This window comes from Hypanus sabinus, chromosome 9 (genome assembly GCF_030144855.1).
Source record: "Hypanus sabinus isolate sHypSab1 chromosome 9, sHypSab1.hap1, whole genome shotgun sequence".
NCBI classification, from domain to species: domain Eukaryota; kingdom Metazoa; phylum Chordata; class Chondrichthyes; order Myliobatiformes; family Dasyatidae; genus Hypanus; species Hypanus sabinus.
Genome location: NC_082714.1, coordinates 42,051,439 through 42,077,055, shown reverse-complemented (window position 1 = coordinate 42,077,055; position 25,617 = coordinate 42,051,439). Strand labels below are relative to the sequence as shown.

The 25,617-nt window shown below is 39.2% G+C and overlaps 1 protein-coding gene across 1 annotated transcript in view; it reads left to right on the top strand.

The window, feature by feature from the left end:
• Positions 1-25,617, top strand: part of meiob (meiosis specific with OB-fold) — a 68,253-nt gene that overhangs the window by 39,779 nt on the left and 2,857 nt on the right. Inside the window, exons 10-13 of the mRNA XM_059979549.1 lie at positions 789-881; positions 4,462-4,615; positions 6,120-6,309; positions 24,126-24,212. Coding sequence (XP_059835532.1) covers positions 789-881; positions 4,462-4,615; positions 6,120-6,309; positions 24,126-24,212 — 524 coding nt within the window. The remainder of the gene's footprint in view (positions 1-788; positions 882-4,461; positions 4,616-6,119; positions 6,310-24,125; positions 24,213-25,617) is intronic.

Genomic DNA, 25,617 nt, shown 5'->3' with positions numbered 1-25,617 from the left:
TTCAGAATTTATTGAGACTGAAAGATAAGAATAGAAATTCTTGGCAGTTGAAACATGTCTGGAAAGAGAAAAGAGTTAATGCTTTATGCCAAAGACCTTTCTTAAGATCATCAGCCTAAAATGACCAGCTGAGAATCTGCAGCATAATGTTTCAGATTTCTTCACAAATCAGAAAATGCAGCACAGGCAGGTGGTCTTTTCAGAAGTTGTTGAACCTACTAAATCAGATCACCTTAACATATTAACTAAATAGGTGAGGGTCACAGTGCTTCTGTAGTACCTTTGAATTATATCAGGAAGTGGAAGCAGATATTTGCCAACTAAGTGCACACCACTACTTTTGTGACAACAGAAGAAGTCTGTTCAAGGAGCTGGGTGGTAATCTGGTTTGCCTTTAGTGGAACGTAGCTGGAGAAGTGAACGTGTGGATGTAATTGTAGGGTGTACTTCCTGAAGCTCAGCATGTGAATCCTGAACTTTTCATGACCATACTAGTTGAATGAGGCTGATAATGAAATTCTAGCTGGTTTGTTTTAAGTTTCTTTCAGTTATTTTAATTGTTTAAGTACATTTTCCCAGTTAATCTAAAAATAATTTAATTTTTATTCAATCAGCTACCATCATTCTGCATTGTTTCATCAAGAAATTAGAAGATTATGTTTATGCCTATGTGTGTTGTGGTTGGATTAAATTATCAACTATTGTATAATCAAAGTCTTTATCAAGAATAATTAGATAATTATATGTATTAATGCAGAATTTTGTCTTTATGCTTTGGAAATGTAAAGACACAAAGGAGGCCAATCTCTTGTTCAATTTTGCCAAAGATTATGCAGGAAATGATAATGAAGATCCTGAACAAACTAATGAGTTAATGAACTGTAAGTCTCTGAGTATTATATTTTAAGTATAATTTAATTTAGCTACTACATTATTTGTGGGCTAAAAAAATGTATTAAACAAGTTACATAACTTGTTTTACCAAACTAATAAACATAGCTTATCAATTCTTCCACATATAAAGTAAAATCTTCATTTAAAGTATTAACTAAGACTTCAAGATTAGAAATTTTTTATATTCTAAGGAGCATTTTTTTTATCAACTTCACAATTTTAAACAATCTTAACTAAATTTTAACTTTGCCACCAGAGTATTTGTTATTATATGCGGCATTTATTTCTTTGAAGAGCATTGAAGTCATAGTATATCAAACAAAATATGATATGCCCTCTAATATTGTACAGTCAAGTAGAAATGATTATGGAAAACACGTAAATGATGATTCAAAGTTTATCTGATAAAATGTTTGGGACTTCTTAATGAGAAGCACTGTGGCACAGCCATCTCACAACTCTATTAACTTGGCTTCAATTTTGGACTCTGATGCTGTTTGTCTGTGGAGTTTACATGTTCTTACTGAGGTTACATGAGCTTCTCTTCAGTGCCCAGTTTCCTCTCATATCCTAAAGAATTGCTAGTTGATAGTTGAATTGGTTTCCGTAAATTACTGAGTGTAGGTAGTGTAGGTAAGGAAGAATCAGGGTGGAGTTGATTGACAGATAAAGGAGAATAGTCTACATGGAAACAAGTGGGGGGGGGAATGAGGTTGATTTGAACAGTTGAACAGATTTGATGTCCTATGTAGTCAGGAAATATGAGAAATAATAACAAAATACAGAGGTATAATTTGAAAGTTTGCAGATGATACAAAGTTTTGGTGTTGGTGATAGTGAAGAGGGTAATATTACGGGAAAAGAATGATATTGTCCCGATGATAAAATCGACAGATCAAAGACAGAAAAAAACCTAATCCTGATAAATGTGAGGTGCTTCAGTAGGTGGCAAACTCTAAGCAAAGGGTAGGACATACTTAATGAATGGTAAGACATCAGACTGTTAAAGAACAGCGGAAATTTGTTTATAAATCTGAGGATGCTTGAATGTAATGGCATAAATGAATAAGGTGTTAAAGAAGCTAAACAGGATACTTGACTTCTATAGTAAAGAGGTTATGGTACGACTTAATAAAACTTTGGTAAGCTCATAGATTAGTTATGCAGTGTTCCTCTGAAGAAGGACACAATTCCACTGGAAAACTTAACTCTAGGCTACAACCTGATTGGGTAAACATAGAAACATAGAAAACCTACATCACAATGCTGTGCCGAACTTTAGAAATTACCTAGGGTTACCCATAGCTCTCTATTTTTCTAAGGTCCATGTACCTATCCAGGAGTCTGTTAAAAGACCCTATCGAATCCGTCTCCATCACCGTCACTGGCAGCCCATTCCACGCACTCACCGCCCTCTGCGTAAAAAACTTACCCCGACATCTCCTCTGTACCTACTTCCTAGCACCTGAAAACTGTGTCCTCTCATGTTAGCCATTTCAACCCTGGGAACAAGCCTCTGACTATCCACACGATCAATGCCTGTCATCATACACTTCTATCAGGTCACCTGTCATCCTCCGCCAATCCAAGGAGAAAAGGCTGAGTTCACTCAACCTTTTCTCATAACCCATGCTCCCCAATCCAGGCAACATCCTTGTAAATCTCCTCTGCACCCTTTCTGTAGTTTCTACACCCTTCCTATAGTGAGGTGACCAGACCAAGTGGTGTCTGACCGGGGTCCTATATAGCTGTAACATTACCACTCTGCTCTTAAACTCAATCCCATGGTTGATGAAGGCCAATGCACCGTATGCCTTCTTAACTACAGAGTCAACCTGCGCTGCAGCTTTGAGTATCCTATGGACTCAGACCCCAAGATCCCACTGATCCTCCACAATACCAAGAGTCTTACCATTAATAATATATTTTGCCATCATGTTTGACCTACCAAAATGAACCACCTCACGCTTATCTGGGTTAAACTCCATCTGCCATTTCTTTTGATGTCCCGCTATAACCTCTGAAAGCCCTCCACATCATCCACAACACCCCCAACCTTTGCGTCATCAGCAAATTTACTAACCCATCCCTCCACTTCTTCATCCAGGTCATTTATAAAAATCACGAAGAGTAGGGTTCCCAGAACAGATCCCTGAGGCACTCCACTGGTCACTGACCTCCATGCAGAATATGACCCATCTACAACCACTCTTTGCCTTCTATGGCCAAGCCAATTCGAGATCCACAAAGCAAGGTCCCCTTGGATCCCATGCCTCCTTACTTTCTTAATAAGCCTTGCATGGGGTACCTTATCAAATGCCTTGCTGAAATTCATATACACTACATCTACTGCTCTATCTTCATCAAAGTGTTTGTCTCATCCTCAGAAAATTCAATCAAGTTCATAAGGCACAACCTGCCTTTGACAAAGCATGCTGGCTATTCCTTGTCATATTATACCTCTCCAAATGTTCATAAATCCTGAACCTCAGGATCTTTTCCATCAACTTACCAACCAATGAAATAAGACTCACTGGTCTATAATTTCTTGGGCATTCTCTACTCCCTTTCTTGAATAAGGGAACAACATCTGCAACCTTCTAACCCTCCGGAACCTCTCCTGTCTCCATTGATGATGCAAAGATCATTGCTAGTGGTTCAGCAGTCTCAAAGGTTGAGTGCAGTCTAAAGCAAGAGATCATCTAAGTCGCTGTTCCTGTGATTGCAAGACCCTTCTGAACATTGTTAATGTGGAATGCTGCAAGTTCGATTCACTGATTTATTATCAGATGGTGAGGGAGCTGAGGTCTCATTCATAGCGAGGAGTAGTTTTTGAACCGCAGTGTTACCTGTTTACAGCCTCCTAGGAAAGTGACGTCACAGTTGGTGCACTCCACTGGAGGCGGTGTGGCACAGCATCCAAGCAGGAGTCAGTGCTGTCCCCCAGGGTTTGGTCAGCAGAAAACAAGCTAATTTGTGTTTGACTGGTGATTGCTGCAACATTCCTGGACTCAGGGTCTTGGATTATGTTTGTTTATGTGACTGTGTTTTACTGATATCTAATATGTGCTTGCTATCTTGTATGTGCCTTGTGACTGTTGATACTATGTTTTGTACCTTAACCCTGGAGTAACACTGTTTCATTTGGGTGTATTCTTGGGTATTCATGTTGGTTGAATGACAATTAAACTTGAACGTGAATTATTATGATGGTGATGCCAACCAAGGTGAAAGCTTCTAACATGTACTCCTTATTAAGATATTAGAAGTTTTTTGTCAATAAGTAACACCAATCTTTTTGAGACAGACCTAATTCCATTTAGAGGTTGTACCAGATTATCAAAATCCATTTATCAAAGCAAAATCATTAATTCCCTATTTTATCAAAAGATTTCTTGTTGTACATAACAGAAAAAATCACAACTTTTTATTTCACCTTTGAAGTAAATTAAGTGGACAGCTGACATTTTTCCTTTTTACATATTTCATTTATGTAGCAGGGAATAATTTATTACATTTTGAAACTACTCAACACACACTTTACATATTTTCATTGTATCTTTCCAGTAAATTCTATTGTGGATGTGTTCACAGTGCAGCAGTTCAAAAATAAAGCTATAGACCATGGTGGAAAATCAGAACCTGTTTACGGAATTATGTATGCTTACATTACAATGTTTAATGTTGATTCTGACAATTCAAAGATAATAAAATCCAGATGGTAAGTATGATAATTTTATTCAATTATAAATTTATTCATCAGAGTTAGAGGTACATTTTTCTGGGTTTTGTAATAATCTAAGTATATAATATGCTTTGTACATAGTGGGGAGTAATAGTTTCTGTCAGTAGATTTCTAGAGAAAACATTCTGGAAGATCTTGCTATAGCTCTTTGATTCTGAGTCTTTGCTTGCTTCAGGCACAGTTCACGTTTTCATGTTACAGGATGTATCCTTGTACAGAATCATTTTTAAATCATAGAATTTCAGGTAAGGTTGTATAATATTGGATTATCAGAGTTTTTGAGCATCAATCCAGAGTTTGTATACGAACTTGGATGCTTCAGAAATTAAATTTAACTGAGGTTACCTTATGGTTCACTATTGTCTTTCAGGTTAGGGAATAAGTTATCCTTATATGTGATTATGTACTCACCAAAGCATTAGCACACAATTGACTCAAAGGCAGGTAGAGGTGAACTATAGATGCCAGAATTTTATAATAACATTTATACCCTGTCAACAATTTTTTTTTAAATTAGATTTGACGTGAATTACAAAGGGACCCACCTAGTTCATACAGCTACCTAAAGGGCAGTGATTTCAGTGCTATCTCCTTACTCTTTTCCCTGTTTCCTTTACTCTCCAATTTAAATAAACACTCAGTAGCCACTGTATTAGGTACTTTCTGTTGCTTAACAATGCAAACCAATTTGGTAGAAGGATACTTCCTGTACCTAATAAAGTGGCCACTGAATGTATGTTCATGGTCTTCTGCTGCTGTAGCCCATCTACTTCAATGTCTCTTCATCACACCGTGTTGTACCTTGTGGTTATTTGAATTACTGTTTCCCTCCTATCAGCTTGAATCAATATGACCATTCTCCTCTGATCTCTCTCATTAACAAGTTCTCAAACAGAACTGCTGCTCACTGGGTTTTTTTTGTTCCTCACACTATTTTCTAAACTCTAGAGATTGTTGTATGTGAAAATTTCAGATCAGCAGTTTCTGAGATGCTTAAAACACCCCATTTGGCACCAACAATTATTCCATGGTCAAAATCACTTAGATCACAATTTTTTCCCATTTTGATGTTTAGTCTTAACAACAGCTGATCCTCTGGACCATTTCTGCAAACATGATTGCTGCCACATGATTGACTGATAGACATTTGCATTAATAAGCAGGTGTACATGTGTACCTATGAAAGTCATTGAGTGTATATTCCTTTATTCCTTTGTATGCTACTATGTTCAGTTGTTTTTATGTTGGTGATTCAATGCTTTATAAGTTAACCTCTAACTGTATGAAGAAGAGTAAACTCTTAATAATGCATTGTTGCATTTTCTTAAATACTATTAAAATTCATTTATGGTAAGAAAGGGAAACGAGAAGTGGCCAAGGATAATAGTGATTTTAAAAAAGTGTAAGTATCTGAAGATGTACAAAGTTCCAAAAACATTCAATGAGAATTTTAAATACATCAATTTTATGTTTATTGTAGTGGTAGGTGCAGAGTTTTGATCGATATTGGTTCAAACGTATGTACAAATCCCTCTTGTTCATTTGGCGCAATGAACTCTTCAAGTATCATTACCAATTTTGAATTCTGGGTGGATGTGTCCGACCACACAGGCACTCTTCCGTCATGTAACTTAATGGGAAGTACAGCTGAAAAAACTCTTGGCTACACTGTAAGTATTTAGTACTTTGTATTTTTAGGTTAAAGTTGCAGTATAAGAACTATAAATGTAATAGCTACTGTATATTCAGGCGTGCTCTATTCCACAACACACATGATAAGCTTTTATTATATTTGACTTCTATGCTGTGGAAAATATAATGTAAGTGCTAAGAAAGCGTACCGGCTTTCTTTCATTGTACATTGATATTAAATTAAATGATTACTTTGCTTTCTCATCACTCTAAGTGCTATATATTTATGCATGGTTCATTTAAAAGTTAAATTTAATGTTTATCATTTGTTCCAAAATATTGCATGAACTTGTAACATTTAAGGATCTTTCATATAACATCAAAAGTATGGTTGCACAGGTTAAGAAGGTATATGGCATGCTTGCCTTTATCATCGAGGCATTGAGTTCAAAGGTCAGGAAGTTATGTTGCAGCTTCATAAAACTCTAGTTATGCCACATCTGGAATTTTGCATACAGTTCTGGTCACCCCAAAATAGGAAGGATAATGAAGCTTTGGAGAGGGTTCAGAAGAGATTCACCTGGATGCTGCCTGGATTAGAGGGCATATACTATAATGAAAGGTTGGATAAACTTAAATTGTTTTCTCTAGAGTGGCAGAGGCTGAGGGTAGATCTGACAAAGGTTTATAAGATTATGAGAGGGATAGATAGAGTAGGCAGCAGCATCCTTTTCCCAGGGTTGACATGTCTAATACCAACGGAATTGCTTTTAAAGACAGAAGGGCTCATTTTAAAGGATATATAAGGGGCATATTCTTTATATAGAGAGTGGTGGGTGCCTTAAATGCACTGCTTGTGGGGGTGGTAGATGCACATATACTGGGGACTCTTAAGACTCATTATATAGCCCATGAATGTGAAGAAAATAGATGGATGTGGACATTGTGTAGCCAAAAGAGATTAGTACAGTTGGCCATTTGATTACTAATTTAACTGGTTCAGCACAACATTGTGGGCCACAGTGCCTGTTCTTGTGCTGTACTAGGTTCATCTATTATCAAAGTATGTATGAGGTATACAACTCTTGAGTTTTGTCTTCTCCAGATAGCCATAAAACAAAAATAAAACATGGAGTAATTCAAAGAAAAACATCAACCCACCCCACGTGAAACAAATTCACGCAAATGGCAACATAAACATCAACCTCCCCCACCCCCCATGGGAAAAAATTGAGTAAACGGCAACACCAATTCAATTCAACTTCCAGTAAGGTGATAATGCTTTCAGTCTCAGTGGCTTCTACTGGGTCAATAAAAGGTGCTACTGCCCTATTTAAACATATTTCTAATGATTGCAAGATCCTGTTATATATCAAGAACTTAAAGTACTGTAGGTCTACACCATCAGTGAGTTACTCACAGGAGGAGAAAATGAAGGAGATGTGCAATGTGCTTCTGTCTGAGACAATGGAGGCTTATAATCTAATAGTGAGTGGCCATCATGGTCACTTTTCTTGTGATCGCAAGACCCTTTTGGACATTGTTGATCTGGTATGCCACAATTTTGATTTGCTGATTTATTGGCTAAGAGCAGGGCAGCTTCATGGCCTCAGTGGTAACGAGGATTCAGCCTCAAGCCACAGTGTTGCTTTTTTGCAGCTGCCAGGAGAGGGGTTTTGAAGCCATTGTGCTCTACCAGGGATGGAGTGGTGTGGCATCCAGGACTGAGTCGGTGCTGCCCTTCCAGTGTTTTGCTTGGCAGAAGAAGAGCTGTGTTCTGGTCAACTGTAGATTTTGGGAGCACTGAATCGACTCTGCCTCAAGCTGCAGGGCCACTAATTTTACAGCCACCGGGATAGAGGCGCCCAAGCTGTGCACTCCACCAGGAGTAGCGTGGCACAGCATCCGAGTTGGAGTCAGCGCTGGCCCCCACCCCAATGTTCGCTCAGCTGAAGTCGAGCTCTGTTGTGGTCAACTGAAGATTTCAATGGACTGAATGGTTGATACAATTTGTGCTTGCTGTCTTGTGTGTGCTTTGTGCTGTGTGTAACTGTTGGTACTGTATTTTCACCTTGACCCTGGAGTAACACTGTTTCATTTAGCTGTATTCATATGTATTCATGTATGGTTGAATGACAATTAAACTTGAATTGGATGAGGTAGTTTGTCAAATGTGTTCAGGGAAGTTTCCTTATTTAGTACATATAGGTCCCAACCAAATAGAGTGTAATAATAGATCTATTAGGGAATGAAACAGGACAGGTAACAGAAATTTATGTAGGGGCATACTTTGCACCTAGTGATCAAAATTCTATAAGTTTCAAAATAATTATGGAGAAGGATAGGGACCTGAGATTCTAAATTGGAGAAAGGCCAGTTTTGATGGTATCAGAAAGGATCTGACAGTAGTGGATTAGGCCAGGTTGCTTTCTGGCAAAAGTAAACTTGGTAAATGGGAGCCTTCAAAAGTGAAATTTTATATTCATAAGTGAGTTTTTATATTCATGTCAGAATAAAAGGCAGGTTAACAAGTTAAGGGAATCTTGGTTTTTGAGAGATATTGAGGCCCTGTTTCAGAAAAAAAAAAGGAAGTGCATAGCAGGTATAAGCAGGAAGAAGTAAATGAGGTACTTGAGGAGTATAAGTAATACAAAGGAACACTTAAAAGGAAATCAGAAGGGCTAAAAGTATGCACTAGATTGCTGTACCTGGCAAGATGAAGGAGACTCCCAGGGGCGTCCACAGATATATTAAAAGCAAATGGGTAGGCAGAGCAAGGGACAAAATTGGTCCTCCAAAAGATCAGAATGATCATTTATGCATGGAACTGAAAGAGATGGGGAAGACCTTAAATTATTTTTTGCATCTGTATTTACTCAGAAGATGGACACAGATTCTATAGAAGTGAGGCAAAGTACCAGTGAGTTAATGGAACATATACAAATTACAGAGGAGGAAATATTTGCTGTCTTGAGGTAAATTAGGGTGAATAAATCACCAGGGCTTGACAGGGTGTTCCCTTGGACCCTGTGAGAAGCTAGTGAAGAAATTGCAGGGGACCTAGCAGAGATATTAAAAATGTCTTTAGACGCAGGTGAGATGCCAGAGGATTGGAGGATAGCGAATATTGTTCCGTTGTTTAAGAAAGGCTCTAGGAATAAGCTAGGAAATTTTAGGTTGTTGAGTTTGACATCAGTAGTGGGTAAGTTATTGGAAGTTATTCAAAGGGATTGGATATATAAGTATTTGGATAGACAAGGACTGATTAAGGATAGTCAACATGTTTTTGTGCATAGTAGGTCGTGTATAACCAATCTTAAAGAGTTTTTTGAGGAAGTTATCACAGAAGTTGATGAAGACAAGCTGGGGAGAAGGCAAGGAGTGGTAGTAGATGGTTGCTTCTCTGACTGGAGGCCTGTGACTTGTAGTGTACTGCAGTGATCACTGCTGTGTCCATTGTTGTTTGTTATCTACTGTACTGTGCAAAAGTCTTAGGCACACATAGGGTACCTAAGACTTTTGCATAGTACTGTATTTGTCAAAGTGGAGCAGAGAGAGAGTTTGTAAATCTGGCAGAAGCAAAGGATGTTAGGAGTGGCACCAGTGGATCGCTATGGGAGGGGTGTGGGATAGGTAGCAGAGAAGGAGTGCCAGGGGTAGGGGATGGCATAAGTACAGGCACACCCAGCCCTGAGACACTAGGCAAGGTCATTTGACTCCAAACAATTGGTTTATTGATCATTACAGAATGTCTCTTTGGTGCTTCCCACTCCCACCCCTGTCCCTGCCCCTTTCCCGCTCTCAATCCACAATAGAGACCCATATCAGAATCAGGTTTATCATCACTCACATATGTAATGAAATTTGTTTTTTTTTGTGGCAGCAATACATTGTGTAACCCCCTGGGTCGCCTCAGGCTCGCTCAGCTCGTTCTTGTCTAGGGGGAGCAGCCTTCGGCCCCGCCAAACTGGGTAATCAGCTGGTGTGGATGCTGTGTGAGGTCCCCGCCTCACCCAAAAACAGACAGTACACCATATGCGATTAAATGAGTACAATTTATAAAGGTTACTATAACTAAGTGATTAATAACGATACAGTATATATGAAGAGAAAATTAAAGAAAAGGCGCCAAACTTATCAAAGTCCAAACCACTTCGTGCACATCCGTTGGAGCTCAATTTCTGAAGTCTTCTGGCCACCATTCGATCCCCTCCGAACTCCTCGACTCGCAGCTCAGGACCCTCCGAACTCCTCGGACTCTCCAAACAGCTCAGGACCCTCCGAGTGGTCAACCAAGCACATCTAGCTTCATCCCCCCCCCCCCCCCGGAGAATCTCCCGGCCTTGGACCCCGCTTTGGGGTCCGATCCTCGCCCAGCTTAGAGCATTGCGTCCTCTCTCTCGACCCCCTCGTGCCGATCTGCCCAAAAGCCCGTCAACAAAAGCTTACAGACTCAGAAGAAAGAACATTAATCCCCATTTGGTTTACAAAGGAACACCATTCTCGTTATCAGTAAATTAGCATTCCTGCTAGTTAACAAAAAAGAAGAAACCCTCTTTACAATTGCAATACATAAAATTGCTAAAGTTCTGTGCAAAAGTCTTAAGCACACTAGCTATATACAGTATATGTTCCTTAGACTTTTGCTATATGTCAGCAATCTGGATGATAATATGGTAAACTGGATCAGCAAATTTACAGTTGATACCAGGATTGGGGGATGTAGTGGATAGTGAGGAAGACTATCAAAGGTTGCAGTGGGATCTAGACCAGCTGGAAAAATGGGCTGAAAAATGTTATATGGAATTTATTGCAGACATGTGTGAGGTGTTGCACTTTGAGAGGACCAATCAGGTAGGACTTGCACAGTAAGCAGTAGGGAATTATGGAATGCGGTAGAACAGTGAGATCTGGGAAAACAGATCTATAATCCATCATCTTTGTAAGATACCACCGGTGAACCACGGCAACATTTTATGGACTATGTACAATACTTCTAAATATACCTCTTTTGAGTTACAGTCGGCCTTCCTTATCCGCATGGGATTGGTTCCGCATCCCCCCCCCCGTGGATACCAAAGAATGCGGATACTCAAGTCCCTTATATAAAATGGCGTATTTGCATATAACCTACATACATCCTCCCGTATACTTTAAATCATCTCTAGATTACTTATAATGCCTGATACAATGTAAATGCTATGTAAGTAGTTATTATACTGTATTTAAGTATGTAAGTAGTTATTATACTGTATTTAGGGAATAATGACAAGAAAAAATAATCTGTACATGTTCAGTACAGACGCAACCATCATAGCTCTTCTGGGAACTCTGATGCCACCTCAGCATCAGCCGATCCCAATTCTCCCATGATCTTTAAGTTCTTGAGGCTGTAGCACTTTACATAGCTAACCAGCCATCCCTTACTAGCCTTAAACTCCTTCCTCTCGCTCACAACACAAGTAGCGAACGAACAAGACGTGAGGAAAACAGTGCTCCAACAACGAGTGACACTTTTAATCATCTCTAGATTACAGTACTTATAATACCTAATGCAATGGAAATGCTATGTAAGTAGTTATTACACTGTATTGTTTAGGGGATAAGGACACTTTGGAGGAGGCTCATTAATACTAAAGTCAGGATCTATGGAGGTTGAGGGCTGAGAACCACATCGGCAAGCGGCATGCCACTTTTCAAAAGATGTAAGATATCTTTCTCAGCGAGAGATAGCACTTTATGCTCTCTCTTAGCCTTTGAGGAATTATTTTGACCACTTAATTGCTTTTTAGGAGCCATTTTTTTTCACAAAAACAAAGTAGCGACCAAACGAGACACGAGGCGAGCAATGCTCAAACAACAAGTGCTGGAGAGAGAACTTCCGGGTTTTCCTGATCTGCGGTTGGTTGAATCCGTGCATGCGGAACCTGTGGATAAGGAGAGCTGACTGTACTACCACTGCAATTGCAGCATGTAATTTCCCTTTAAGCAATGTACTTTTATATTGAAACATAGAAACCTACAGCACATTACAGGCCCTTCAGCCCACAATGATATGCCAACCATGTAACCTACTCTAGAAACTGCCTAGAATTTCTCTATCACATAGCCCTCTATTTTTTAAGCTCCATGTACCTACCTGAATCTCTTAAAAGACCCTATTGTATCTGCCTCTACCATTGTCGCTCGCAGGGCATTCCACGCACCCACCACTCTCTGTGTGATAAACTTACCTCTGATATCCCCCTTGTAACTACTTCCGAGCACCTTGAAACTGTGCCCCCTTGTGTTAGCCATTTCAGCCCTGGGAAAAAGCCTCTGGCTATCCACACGATCAATGCCTCTCATCATCTTATAGACCTCTATCAAGTTACCTCTCATCCTCTGTCGCTCCAAGGAGAAAAGGCCAAGTTCACTCAACCTATTTTCATAAGGCATACTTTACAATCCAGACATCGTCCTTGTAAATCTCTTCTGCACTCTCTTCATAGTATCTGCATCCTTCCTGTAGTGAAGTGACCAGAATTGAACACAGTATTCCAAGTGGGGTCTAACTAAGGTCTTAAATAGCTACAACATTACCTCATGTCGCTTGAATTCACTCCGACATTTGATGAAGGCCAACACACCATACACCTTTTTAACAACACTGTCAACCTACGCAACAGCTTTGAATGACACGGACCCCAAGATCTCGCTGATCCTTCACACTGCCAAGGGTCTTGCCATTAATATTACATTCTGCCTTCAAACTTGACCTACCAAAATTTATCTAAATTACCAAAATTTACCAAAAATTTACCAAATTTACCAAAAGTACCATTTATCTGGGTTGGACTCCCATCTGTCACTTTTCAGCCTGGTTGTGCATCCAATTCAAGTCCAGCTCTGACAACCCACCAGACAACACCCCGAACTTTTGTGTCATCAGCAAACTTACTAACTCACCCCTCTACTTCCTCTGCATCTACTGCTCTAACTTCATCAATGTGTTTTGTTACATCCTCAAAGAATTCAATTAGGTTCGTAAGGCACAACCTGCCCTTTACAAAGCCATGCTGACTATCCCTAATCAGATTATGTCTCTCCAAATGCTCATGAACCCTACTTCTCAGGACCTTCTCCAACAACTTGCCCATGGCTGAAGTAAGACTCACTTGTTTATAATTTCTTAGATTAATCTCTACTCCCTTTCTTGAACAAGGTAACTACGTTTGCAACGTTTCAGTCCTCTGGTACTTCTGTCCCTATTGATGAATCAGAGATCAGCGCCAGAGGCTCAGCAATTTCCTCCCTCACTTCCCACAGTAGCCTGCAGTATACCTTATCCAGTCCCAGTGACTTATCTAACTTGATATCTTTCAAAACCTCCAGCATATCCTCTTTCTTAACGTCTATACACTGAAGCGTTTCAGTCCGCTATAAGTCATCCCCATAATTGCAAAGGTCCTTTGCACTGGTGAATACTGAAGCAAAGTATTCATGAAGTACTTCCACTACCTGCTCTGGCTCCATGTACATGTTTTCACTCTTGCTCCTGATTGCTCCTATTCTCACACTGTCTATCCTCTTGCTTTTCACCTATTTGTAGAATGCCTTGGGGTTTTCCTTAATCCTGCTCGCCAAGGCCTTCTCACAGCCCCTTCCAGCTCTCTTAATTTCATTCTTGAGCTCTTTCCTGGTGCCCTTGAAATTTTCTAGAGCTCTTAACAGTACCTAGTTTCTTGAACCTTTTTAAAATTTTTTCTTAACTAGATTTTCTACATCATTTGTACACCATGGATTTTTTTTTATCCTTCCATTCTTTCCATGCCTCAATGGAACATACCTATGCAGAACACCATGCAAATATTCCCTGAACATTTGCCACATTTCTGTTGTGTACTTCCCTGAGAACATCTGCTTCCAATTTATGTTCCCAACCTGCCTAATCGCATCATACTTCCCCCTATCCCAATTAAATGTTTTCCCAAATTGTCAGTTCCTATCCCTCTCCAGCATCATGGTAAAGGAGATAGAGCTGTGATCACTACTCTAAAATGCTCTCCCACCAAGAGATCTGACACTTGACCAGGTTCATTTCCCAATACCAGATCAAGTACAGCCTCTCCTCTAGTTGATTTATCTACATATTGCATCAAGAAACCTTCCTGAACACATCTAACAAACTCCACCCCATCTAAACCCTTGCTCTAAGGAGATACTAGAATCACCCATCACAACAATCCTATTATTATTACACCATTCCAGAATCTGCCTCCTTATCTGCTCCTCAATGTCTCTGTTACTATTGGGGTGGGAGTTTATAAAGAACACTCGACAGAGTTATTGCCCCCGTCCTGTTTCTGACTTCCACCCACAATGACTCAGTACACATTCCCTCCATGACTTCCTCCTTTTCTGCAGCCATGATACTATCCCTGATTAGCAGTGCCACTCCCCCACCATTTTTGCCTCCCTCCCTGTCCTTTTTGAAACATCTAAAGCCCAGCACACTCAGCAGCCATTCCTGCCCCTGAGGCATCCAATACTCTGTAATGGCCATAACTTCATAGTTCGACATATTGATCCGTGGTCTAAGTTCATCACCCATACCCATAATTTTCATGCCCACGAAGTTATCCTTTCATACAAGCTTCACTGACCAACAAGTATCCTCTTCGAAGTGCTCTGCTCCCAACGCTGATTGGATCTCTGGAATTGACTTAATGAACTGCAGATTTCATGATCTTCAGATGGACTAGCCAGACTTAACTCTCAAACAGGTATGGCACCTTGAAGCGGACAAAGTTCATCAGCATGTCCAGAAGCAGGAGGGTTAGGTCTCCGAGGCAGGCTGAAACACAGAGAAATGAGACCCACCCCTCTACCCAGCAACTTGCTGGCAAATGAGCAGTCTCTGGAGAACAAAATTAAGGATCTGAGGGCAAGATTGCTGTATCAGAAGGAAATGAGAGACTGTTGTGTTTTATGTTTGACTGAGACATGGCTTTCTCCCACCATGCCAGATATGGCTATCAGACTGGAAAGCTTCTTGATTCACAGGATCAACAGAGCTGCTGATTCAAAAAAGGCATAGATGGAGGTGTGTGTTTCATGATAAACTCTTGGTGGTGTTTTAATGTGGCAGTTTTGTTGAACAAGATTCCCCCAACTTTGAATATGTAATGATCAAATGGCATCTATCCTGTTTACCTAGCGAGTTATCATCTGTGATCCTTACCGGTCTTTACATATCACCAGTGGCTGACTCTAATCAAGTACTTAAGATACTGCATGATATCGTCTCCAAACAAGAAACAATACATCCCGACACATTTCAAATCATAGTCGGGGATTTCAGCCAAGTTTGTTTGAAGGCATTTTTGCCCAGTTACCGTCAGCATCAGAGATCCCAACATACTAAACCACCTATACTAAGATGAGGAATGCCTACTGTTTCATGCCCAAATCACATTCTGGGAAATCTGATCATGGCTGTCCTTCTACCTGCATACAGGCAGAGGCTAAAGAGAAAAGCTCCAGAGATTAGGACAATGAAGAGGTGGTCACAGCAGGCAAAGGAGTGGCTACTGGATTGCTTTGAGTCAGTGGACTGGGCCGTGGTCAAAGAATCATCTGTAGATCTGAATGAATACATCACAGACTTTATAAAAACAGTTGCAGACAAGTGTGTCCCCTCAAAGTCATTCAGAATCTTCCCCAACCAGAAGCTCTGGATGAACGATAAGATCCGCAATCTCCCGAGGGCCGGATCAGCGGCATTCCAGTCTGGTGACCAAGGAAGTTACAAGAGGTCCAATACAATCTCTGGAAAGCCATCTCATGGGCTAAGTGGAACAGGGTGGACAAAGGAGAGGCAGTGGATGTCATTTACTTGGATTTTCAGAAGGTGTTTGATAAGCTGCCACACATGAGGCTACTTAACAAGATAAAGTCCTATGGTGTTACAAGAAAGATACTGGCATGGATAGCAGATTGGCTGAGGCAGTGAGTGCAAATAAAAGGGGCCTTTTCTGATTGGTGACTAGTGCTGTTCCTCAGGGGTCAGTATTGGGACCATTGCTCTTCATATTGTTTGTCAATGATTTAGATAATGGAATTGATGGCTTTGATCAAAGTTTGTGGATGATATGAAGATAGGTGGGGAGGTAGGTAGTCTTGAGGAAGCAATGCGATTGCAGCAAGATTGGAAGAATAGGCAAAAAAGTGGCATTGAAATACAGTGTTGGGAAATATATGGTAATGCATTTTGGTAAAAGGAACAATAGTGCGGACTATTGTCTAAATGGAGAGAAGGTTCAAACAACAGAGGTGTTTAAAAAGGACTTAGGAGTCCTCGTGCAAGACTCCCGGAAGGTTAATTCACAGGTTGAGTCTGTGGTGAAAAAGACAAATGCAACATTGGCATTTATTTCAAGAATAGAATATAAAAGCGAGATAATGCTGAGCTTTTATAAGACACTAATCAGGCTGCACTTGGAGTATTATCAACAATTTCAGGCCCCATATCTCAGAAGGAATATGTTGTCATTGGGGAGAGTCCAGAGGAGGTTCACAAGGATGATTCTGGGAATAAATGGGGTTAACATATGAAGAGCAATTGGCAGCTTTGGACCTGTATTCACTGGAATTTAGAAGAATGCAAGGGGATCTCATTGAAACCTACTGAATGTTGAAAGGACTAGATAGGATTGATGTGGAGAGGATGTTTCCTATGGTGGTGGTATCCAGAACTAGAGGGCAGAGCCTCAAAATTGAGGGGTGACCCTTTAGAACAGAAGTAAGGAAGAATTTTTTAAACCAGAGAGTGGTGACTCTGTAGAATGCTCTGCCACAGACTGCAGTGGAAGCCACAACTGTGTGTATATTTAATGCGGAAGTTGATAGTTTCCTGATCAGCCAGATGATCAGGCAGTTTTATGGGGTTGAGTGATCAGCCATGATGGAATGGCGGAGCAGACTCGATGGACTGAATGGCCTAATTCTGCTCCTTCGTCTTATGTTCTAAATTCTGAACTAAATTTGAATCAATGAAGGATGCTCAAGAGTTGTGGCAAGACTTGAATGCCATCACCTCTTATTAAAATAATATGACATAGGTGGCACAGGGCTTCACTTCAATGCTTTAAATGCTCACTTTGACTGTCAAACCTTGGAGGAATCATCACAAACTCCCACAACCCCCAGTGATCCTGTTATTTCAATCTCCGAGGATGATATGCGAGCAGCCTTCAGGAGGGTAAACCCCTGAAAAGCATCCAGCCCAGACCTGACCAAGTACTAAAGACCTGTGCTGATGAACTTGCTGCAGTTTTCACTGAGATCTTTAACTCTTGATTCGGCAGTGTGGGATATTCGCCTCCTTCAAACAGGCTTCACTTATACTGGTGCCAAAGAAGAAAGGGCACCTGCTTCAAGGACAATCATCTAATAGTACTTAAATCAAGTGATTAAGTGTTTTGAGAGGTTGGTGATGAAACTCCTGTGTATCAGGTCCATAGCAGATGTCATCTCATTGGCTTTTCACCCAACCCTGGTATAATGTATGGATCTATTTATTTTTAGTTCAATAACACCCCTTTGCACTAATAATTGACTAATAACTTATGCCTGTGCATTGATTTGTTGCTCTCTCTGCAAAGTGAATATACCAGCTGACTTCTCTAAATGCATGCCTTTATTTATTTGATATTTAGTTGTACAGACACAACAAATTGGTGATGAGTACGGACCTGAATGTCAGTGAATATCATCAACTGCACTGACAGATACAAGACAACAGAATTCGGAGGAAGGGAGAGAGACAGTGAGAGGGAAGAGTGAGCCAATATGGAGAAGGCAGTTGCGGAGGCTAGAAAAGGGTGCATGAGTATAGTGTACAGTGCGCAGTACAGAGTGAGAGATGCACAACTAGCAAAGCTAAAGTAAAAATAACATGACGATGGCCTTAGTCTGGAAAGTTGATGAATTTGATAGTGCTAATGAGGACTGGGAATTGTATATCAAGAGGGTTGAGCTGTATTGTAATGCTAGCGATGTGGATGAGGTAAAGAAAGTCTCCGCATTTCTTAGCTTAATGGGTGCTAGAACAACTTAGTAACTCCTACGCATCTTAGTAACTCCTGAAAAGCCAGCAAACAAGATGTTCGACAAAATTATTGCAACTTTGCGAAATTACTTGTGCCCAAAACCATGAGTAATAGCTGAGAGATTTAGATTTCACAAACAGAACCAGTCAAAGGATGAAAGCATTTCTGAATACATTGCAGAACTGCACAAACTGTCCTGATACTATGACTTTAGAGATGGACTTCCTGATGCATTAAGGGACAGGCTTGTATGTGGCATGCATAGCCAAAGCATTCAAAGGAGGCTACTGTCAGAAAGAGACCAAATCTTAGAACAGGCATTAACCATTGCAATATCATTAGAGACTGCAGCAAAGGACACTTCAGAACCACAGAAAAAGAGACTGCACTATGTCCTAAAGTGGAACGTAAGAGCTTGGGGGCATCTAGCATTCTCTCCAAAGTTGAGTGGAGCAATTTGACCATACCCATTGACCCATGATCAAGAAGGGGAAGGCCGGAACTGTTTGCATATGCAGGGACTTCAAAGTGAGCATCAGCTCTGTGCTGTGTACTGTGCAATATCCTCTGCCATGAGTAGAAGACATTTTTGCATATTTGGCAGATGGAGAGGTTTTCAAAGATTTACTTGTCACAAGTCTATCTGCCTATGGAAATTGAGAAGTCAAGCAGGAAGTTTGTTACAATCAACACTCTTGTGGCATTGTGGCCCTTATGGCATTGGTGCCATTTTGTCACACTGTATGAAATATGGATGTGAATACCTGGTTGCATTTGTTTCAAGATCATTAACGAGCACAGAATGCAATTATGCAATTCAACCGAGAGACCTTAGACTAGTATGGGGAATAAAGGAAGTACCACCATTACCTTTACAGACTCTAGTGACAGACCACCAACCCCCTTGTGTCTTTGACAAGACACCAGCCAAACCTGATGCCACTCCTTAGGTCCAAAGGTACTATCTTGAAAGAAACAGAGCACCACCCAAAAGACTGAATCATTTAGTATTGTGAAGTTAGTTATGGACTGTTATCATGAAAGTACAGTATGTTTATTTGAAATATGGATCTATGAATGGGAAGTTGAATGTTTTGTTACATATAGTTTTATGTTACATTAATCTAAAGGGGGAGGAATGTATGGATCTATTTCTTTTAGCACAATTATTGACTGATAACTTACATGTGCACATAGATTTATTGCTCCCTCTGCAAAGCGAATATACCAGTTGACTTCTCGAAGTGCGTGCCTTTATTTATTTGAGATGTAGTTGTAGAGAGACAACACCTGCCTGGAACATTGGACAGCAAAGATACGTATATCAGAATACTCTTTATCGACTACAGCTCAAAATTCAATACCATCATCTCTTCAAAGCTAATCAATAAGCTTCAAGACCTTGGCCTCAATACCTCCTTGTGCAATTGGATCCTCAATTTCCTAACCTGTAGACCCCAGTCAATTTGGATTGGCAACATCTCTTCCACAATCTCCATCAGCACAGGTGCACCACAGGGCTGTGTGCTGAGGTCCCTGCTCTACTCACTTTACCCTTCTGTCTGTGTGGCTAAACACAACGCCAATGCCATATACAAGTTAGCTGATGACACCACTATCGTAGGCCAAATCAATGGTTGAAAATCTGCCTGTGAGGTTTCATACTCATTGTCAGCAAGACCATGGAGCTGATTATTGACATCAGGAGGAGGAAACCAAAAGTCCATGAGCCAATCCTCATCAGATAGTCAGAGGTGGAGAGGATCAGCAACTTTAAATTCCTCAGTATTATCTTTTTGGAGTACCTGTCCTGGGCCCAGCACGTAAGTACAATTAGAAGAAAGTACGGCAGCACCTCTACTTCCTTAGGAATTTGCAAAGATTCATTATGATATCTAGAACTTTAGACAAAATTTTATAGATGTGTGGTAGAGTATATTGACTGGCTGCATTAAAGCCCAGTATGGAAACACCAATGCACTTGAATGGAAAATCCTACAAAAAGTAGTGAATACTGCCCAGTCCATCAAAGGTAAAGTACTCCCTACCATTGAGCAGATCTATACGGATTGTTGTCATAGGAAAGTAGCATCTAACATCAGGGTCCCCTACCACCCAGGTCATGCTCTCTTCTTGCTGCTGCCATCAGGAAGAAGGTACAGGAGCCTCAGTACTCACACCACCAGGTTCAGGAACAGTTATTACCCCTCAACCATCAGGCTCTTGAACCAGAGGGGTAACTTCACTCACCTTCACCTGCCCCATAACTGAACTGTTCCCACAGCCCACTGTCTCACTTTCAATAACTCTCCATCTCATGTTTTCAATGTTTATTTCTTATTTCTTTATTTTCCTATTTGCAGTTTGTTGCCTTTTGCACACTGGTTGAATGCCCAAGTTGGTATGGTCTTTCAACAATTCTATTATGGATTTATTTAGTATGCCTGCAAAAAAGTGAATCTCAGGGTTATATATGGTGATATGTATGTATTTCGATAGTAAATTTACTTTGAAGTTTGTACATAATTCCTTGAAATAGGTATCACAGGTGGATAGAGTTGTGAAGAGCTTTTGGCACATTGGGTTTCATAAATCAAAGTATTGAGTACAGGAATTGGGATGTTATATTGATGTTGTATAAAACGTGTAAAGTCTAATTGGAGTATTGTGTGCAGGTTTGGTCACCTACCTACCTGAAAGGGTAAATGCAGCAGGCTTTTTACACCTAGGTTGAGTGAGACTAGAAGTCCGAGTTAAGGATGAAAGGTGAGATGTTTAAGGGGAACATGGGGGGGGGGGGAGCTTCTTCACTCAGAAAATGGTGAGAGTGTGAAATGAACTGCTAGTAGAAGTGGTGGATGCGGATTTGATTTCAACATCTCAGAGAAATTTGGATAGGTGCATGGATGGGATGGGTAAACAGGGCTGTGGTCTGAGTGCAGGTCGATAGGCGGATTAACAGTTCGGCACTAACTAGAAGGGTCAAAGGGCCTGTTGCTGTGCAGTAGTGTTTTGCGACAATATGCTTTGAAAAATTATTAAAAATAAATCCTCAAAATAATCAGTGTGGCACTGTTTAGATGTAACTGGGAAACATGAGATTCAAGCTGATCAGCTGATTACAGAATCTGGGTAGTGAACTTCATAGATGTAAGTTTTATTTATCAGTAAATTTGTTTATAGAAGTAAAGAAAAATGTACCAATTAATCAGCCTCCTGATTGTTTGACTATCCAGTTGCACAATATGAAGAGATTATACCACCCTTTTATGAAAAATGTAGCAGAACATACAAAAATCTAGTTACACAAAATTAATTTTTAAAAATTCCAGAAGATTAAGGAAAGAATATAGTAAAGTTCTATTTAAAATACTGTTTATAGTCTTTGCTGTTGTGTGCATTAGATTTGTAGACTTATAGGCTTGCTTTTTATGTAGAAATTATAGCTCATACTGGTTTAAGTGTCGTCAGTTTCATTACTGTCTTTGAATAATCCTTCCTGTTTATCATAACATTTGAACCTATTTGTTCCAATGTCAATTTCCATCATTTTCCTTTACGTTTTGTGTTAATGTATTTTATTTTACATATGTGAGAGACATTTTATTCAATTTTAATCATTCATGCCAAGGAAAATAAAAGCAATACCTGTGATATGTTTTGCCATTTTCTTTAATTAGTATAATTAAACAGAAAATTGTTTATTAGTTTGAAGCATTAATTTAAAAGAGAAAGACATTGACCAAATGTCTTTGTTTGAAGTACCTACATGGAAAAGTATCTACCCAAAACATTGATATTGCTCAGTGAAAGAGAATCTTCTTCATGTCTCAGCTAACATTGAATCTAATATAAAACTTCATGTAATTAATTGCTCTTTCAGTAACATCACTCTTCTCCTGTCATATAACATGAAAAGCTTCAGACTCAAATGTCCAGACTGTCAATCCACTTAATGGCCTCCTAAGAAGCCAGAGGAAAAATGAACTGCTTCCTGTAACATATCTTACAGGCAAGTTGATGTGAAATCCAGTGGGGAATTCAAGAGAAACTAATTCACCCAGCAGGTGGGAGAGAATATGAAATACAAGAACATTAAAAAAAATGAAACGGGCACGCCTTTCAGCCATTTTCACTTGGTATTCAATGGGTTCATAGAAAATAATTTCAGTGTTTTATGCTTATCTCATATGTCATAATTCTCTTAATATCTTGATGTGTATTCTCTCTTTTGAATATACATAGCAACTGAGTTCCTCCAAGCTCTTGAATTTCCAAAGATCTCTCATCATTTCATTCCTATTTGTCTCTGAAAAGGGAAAATAAAATTACTTGGAGGGTTGGGAGATATTTTATGCAAGAAGTTGCCTTATCTGTAATAGTTTTCTCTGAAGGAGTAGCATTCCTCACAATTAAGAACCAGAGTCATCTTACTAGTCATAGACTAAATTGTCCATTTCCTTCTTGAGTTTTCTTACCTCATCCATTGGTATAGTTCAGTTGTGAAATAATCATGAAGTAACTGAGCATGAAATTTTCCTCAAATTTTGAAGAGCTGCAAAAATAGTAGTTTGACTAACTACCAGAAAAAAATAATATAGTAATTAAGTTATAAGTAGTGCATCATCCCTCTTAAATAATGTAACTGAAGGAGAACGGTAGAGCTTTTTAATTCTTTTAGCTTGTTCAGCTGTGCAACTAACAACTTGTTTGTTAGAATGCTGGAAAAAGTAAATTAATAGCTGCATTAGACTCAAATCAGCTTTTCATTCTTAGTGTCATTGTTCCTGGTGTTAGTTGTTGTTGGTCATTCTTATGTGTGTCTGAAATAATTCCTGTAAGTGGTACATTTGGATTCTTATATGTCTACAAGCAACAATTAAGGTAACTTAAATTTCCTAATTTCAGTACTATTATTACTGATTTAACTTATTGATGTTAATTGCTTTGGACAATTTCTTACCCTACCACCCTGTACTGGCCTTACTTTCACCCCTGTACACATGGTGCCTAAAGATGAGTTTTAAGTGGTTCATTTTTAGTTCCTCCCTAACACTAGTTTTGATAGCCTTGGCATCAAGCACCATTACATTGTCACCCCCCCCCCCCCCCCCATTTATTAATAGCATTAGAATGTAGAACTGTTTTATCCTTAAGAACAGAAAATTCTCTGAACCCAGGTTAGTAATTTGATCCAGATGCTAAGGACCCATTGCATGGAAATTGACACCCTCTGCATAAGACGTGCCCAAGGTGCCAAATATGTGTTGTCATACTACATATACTAGTGGAACTCTTTTCTGGCAGCATCATAATTAGATTTGAAAAGAAGCAATATAAGGTCTTTACACTTGAATTTCATTCTGCTATGTCATCAGAAGTACCATCAGAATTTCTAAAACATTAAGTGTCGGTAGAAGAAACAGTTAAGATGAGTATGATGACTTTAGGTGGATTCCAAAGGTTTGGAAACAAGCTGTTAAGGAATAGTATAAAGGACTTAATTCAGCTGTTATTTGCAGCTGAGGCATTTTCTTTGCACTTTACTTAAGTTTTATGTTTAATTAGCAGAGGTTTGTGTGAATTAAAAATCTTTTTAAGTTTTGAGCAGCAACAAAGATTGATAAGTAAATGGATGACTGGAGATATTCTGTTTAAATCATCTTCCTTAGTAGACCAACATGAGAAAACTTACTTTATTCTTTCGCTGAAGATTTTGAAATATGAGATTTATCTTCTATATTTTATGCTATGATTCATAGACAGAGGAGTTTCGCAGTTTAACAGAAGATCAAAAAACATCATTAAAATGGAACTTCCTTTTGGAGAGGTGTAAAATCTATTTAAAGGTTTGAATTTTCTAACTATATCCTAACTATATACTTTTGAATGAACACCCTCCAAGACTATTTACAATTTACTGGGTCTACTTCTTATCCTTTTGGGCTTAATGTTGTTGGGCTTGGCCAAAAATTCCAGAGGGAAATGCTGGGTTCAACCAATCCAGCAGATATCTTAAACTATCAGTAGAGTATAATACTCGGCCAATCTTGCTGGAATTCCAGAATATTACATTGGGGAAATTGCCTCTCCAATTTTGCATCTGTCAGAATCAGTGGTGGATCTGAGACCCTTCTCCCAAAGATTTCAATCCTCAATTTAGGAAGCAATGGAGATTTTTCTTCAATTATTATAATTTGTTTAATGTTCTTAATTATTTCTAAATATTTATATGACATTAAGTCTTTCAAAACTTACCTTTGGTAGTTTTTAAATTCACCTGAATATCAGAGACAATTAAAAATTTAAAACCATAGAGTCACGGCATTATACAGTAGGGAAATACACTCTTCAGCCCAACTCGCCCATGCTGACCAAGATGTCTTACTAAGCTTGTCTTACCTACATCTTGTCCATATTCCTTAGAGCATTTCCTATTCATACACCTGTTCCAATGTCTTTTAAAAAATGTAATTATGTCTACCACTTCATTGGCAACATGTTCCACATACTCGCTGTCAAATATGTAAAAAAAACTCTCATTGTTCAATTAGCATTTAATTAGCAACATTGCAGAAAATAGAGGTGAAAAATTCCTTTTCTTGGATAATTCCAATGTTTAAAAAAAGGGTAACAATGGAAGCTGCTGTAGCTATATTAATGATCTTTTAAATTCTCTCAGTTCAGAATCCATTCTTTTAGGTTGGAAATATATGTCACTTCAGTATTTCACAAAGATGCAAAGGGGATTATACAAACAAATGTGTGAATTTATGGATTAGGAGCAGGAGAACATTTGGCCCCTCGAGCCTGCTCTGTCATTTAATAAAATCAGCTCTGCATTCGTGTCCTTTCACTTTGCTTAAATTACTTGTTTTTTTTAAATGGTGATTCCCTAGTTCTAGATTCTCACACAAATGGAAACATCATCTTCACAATCACCCTGTCGGGATTTGTTTCAATCAACTCCCTTGCTTATAAAACAACCCCCTCATTTCATGGGTTCTCCAGATTATCAGTGAAGTAACTGGCTTGCAGAAATCCAACTATATACAAATTCTCCCATACATTTTAAAAATAAGTTTTCAAGCTAGTAAAAAGAGTAACTAAAACATTTCTTTACATTCACTAATGATTGGATACAGTATAAATTCTATTAGTTTCATAATAATCATTGGAGTGATTATTCAATTAAATGAAAGAATTATAGCAAGTGTGCATAGAGCAATACAATATGAGTTTCTGTACAAAGCA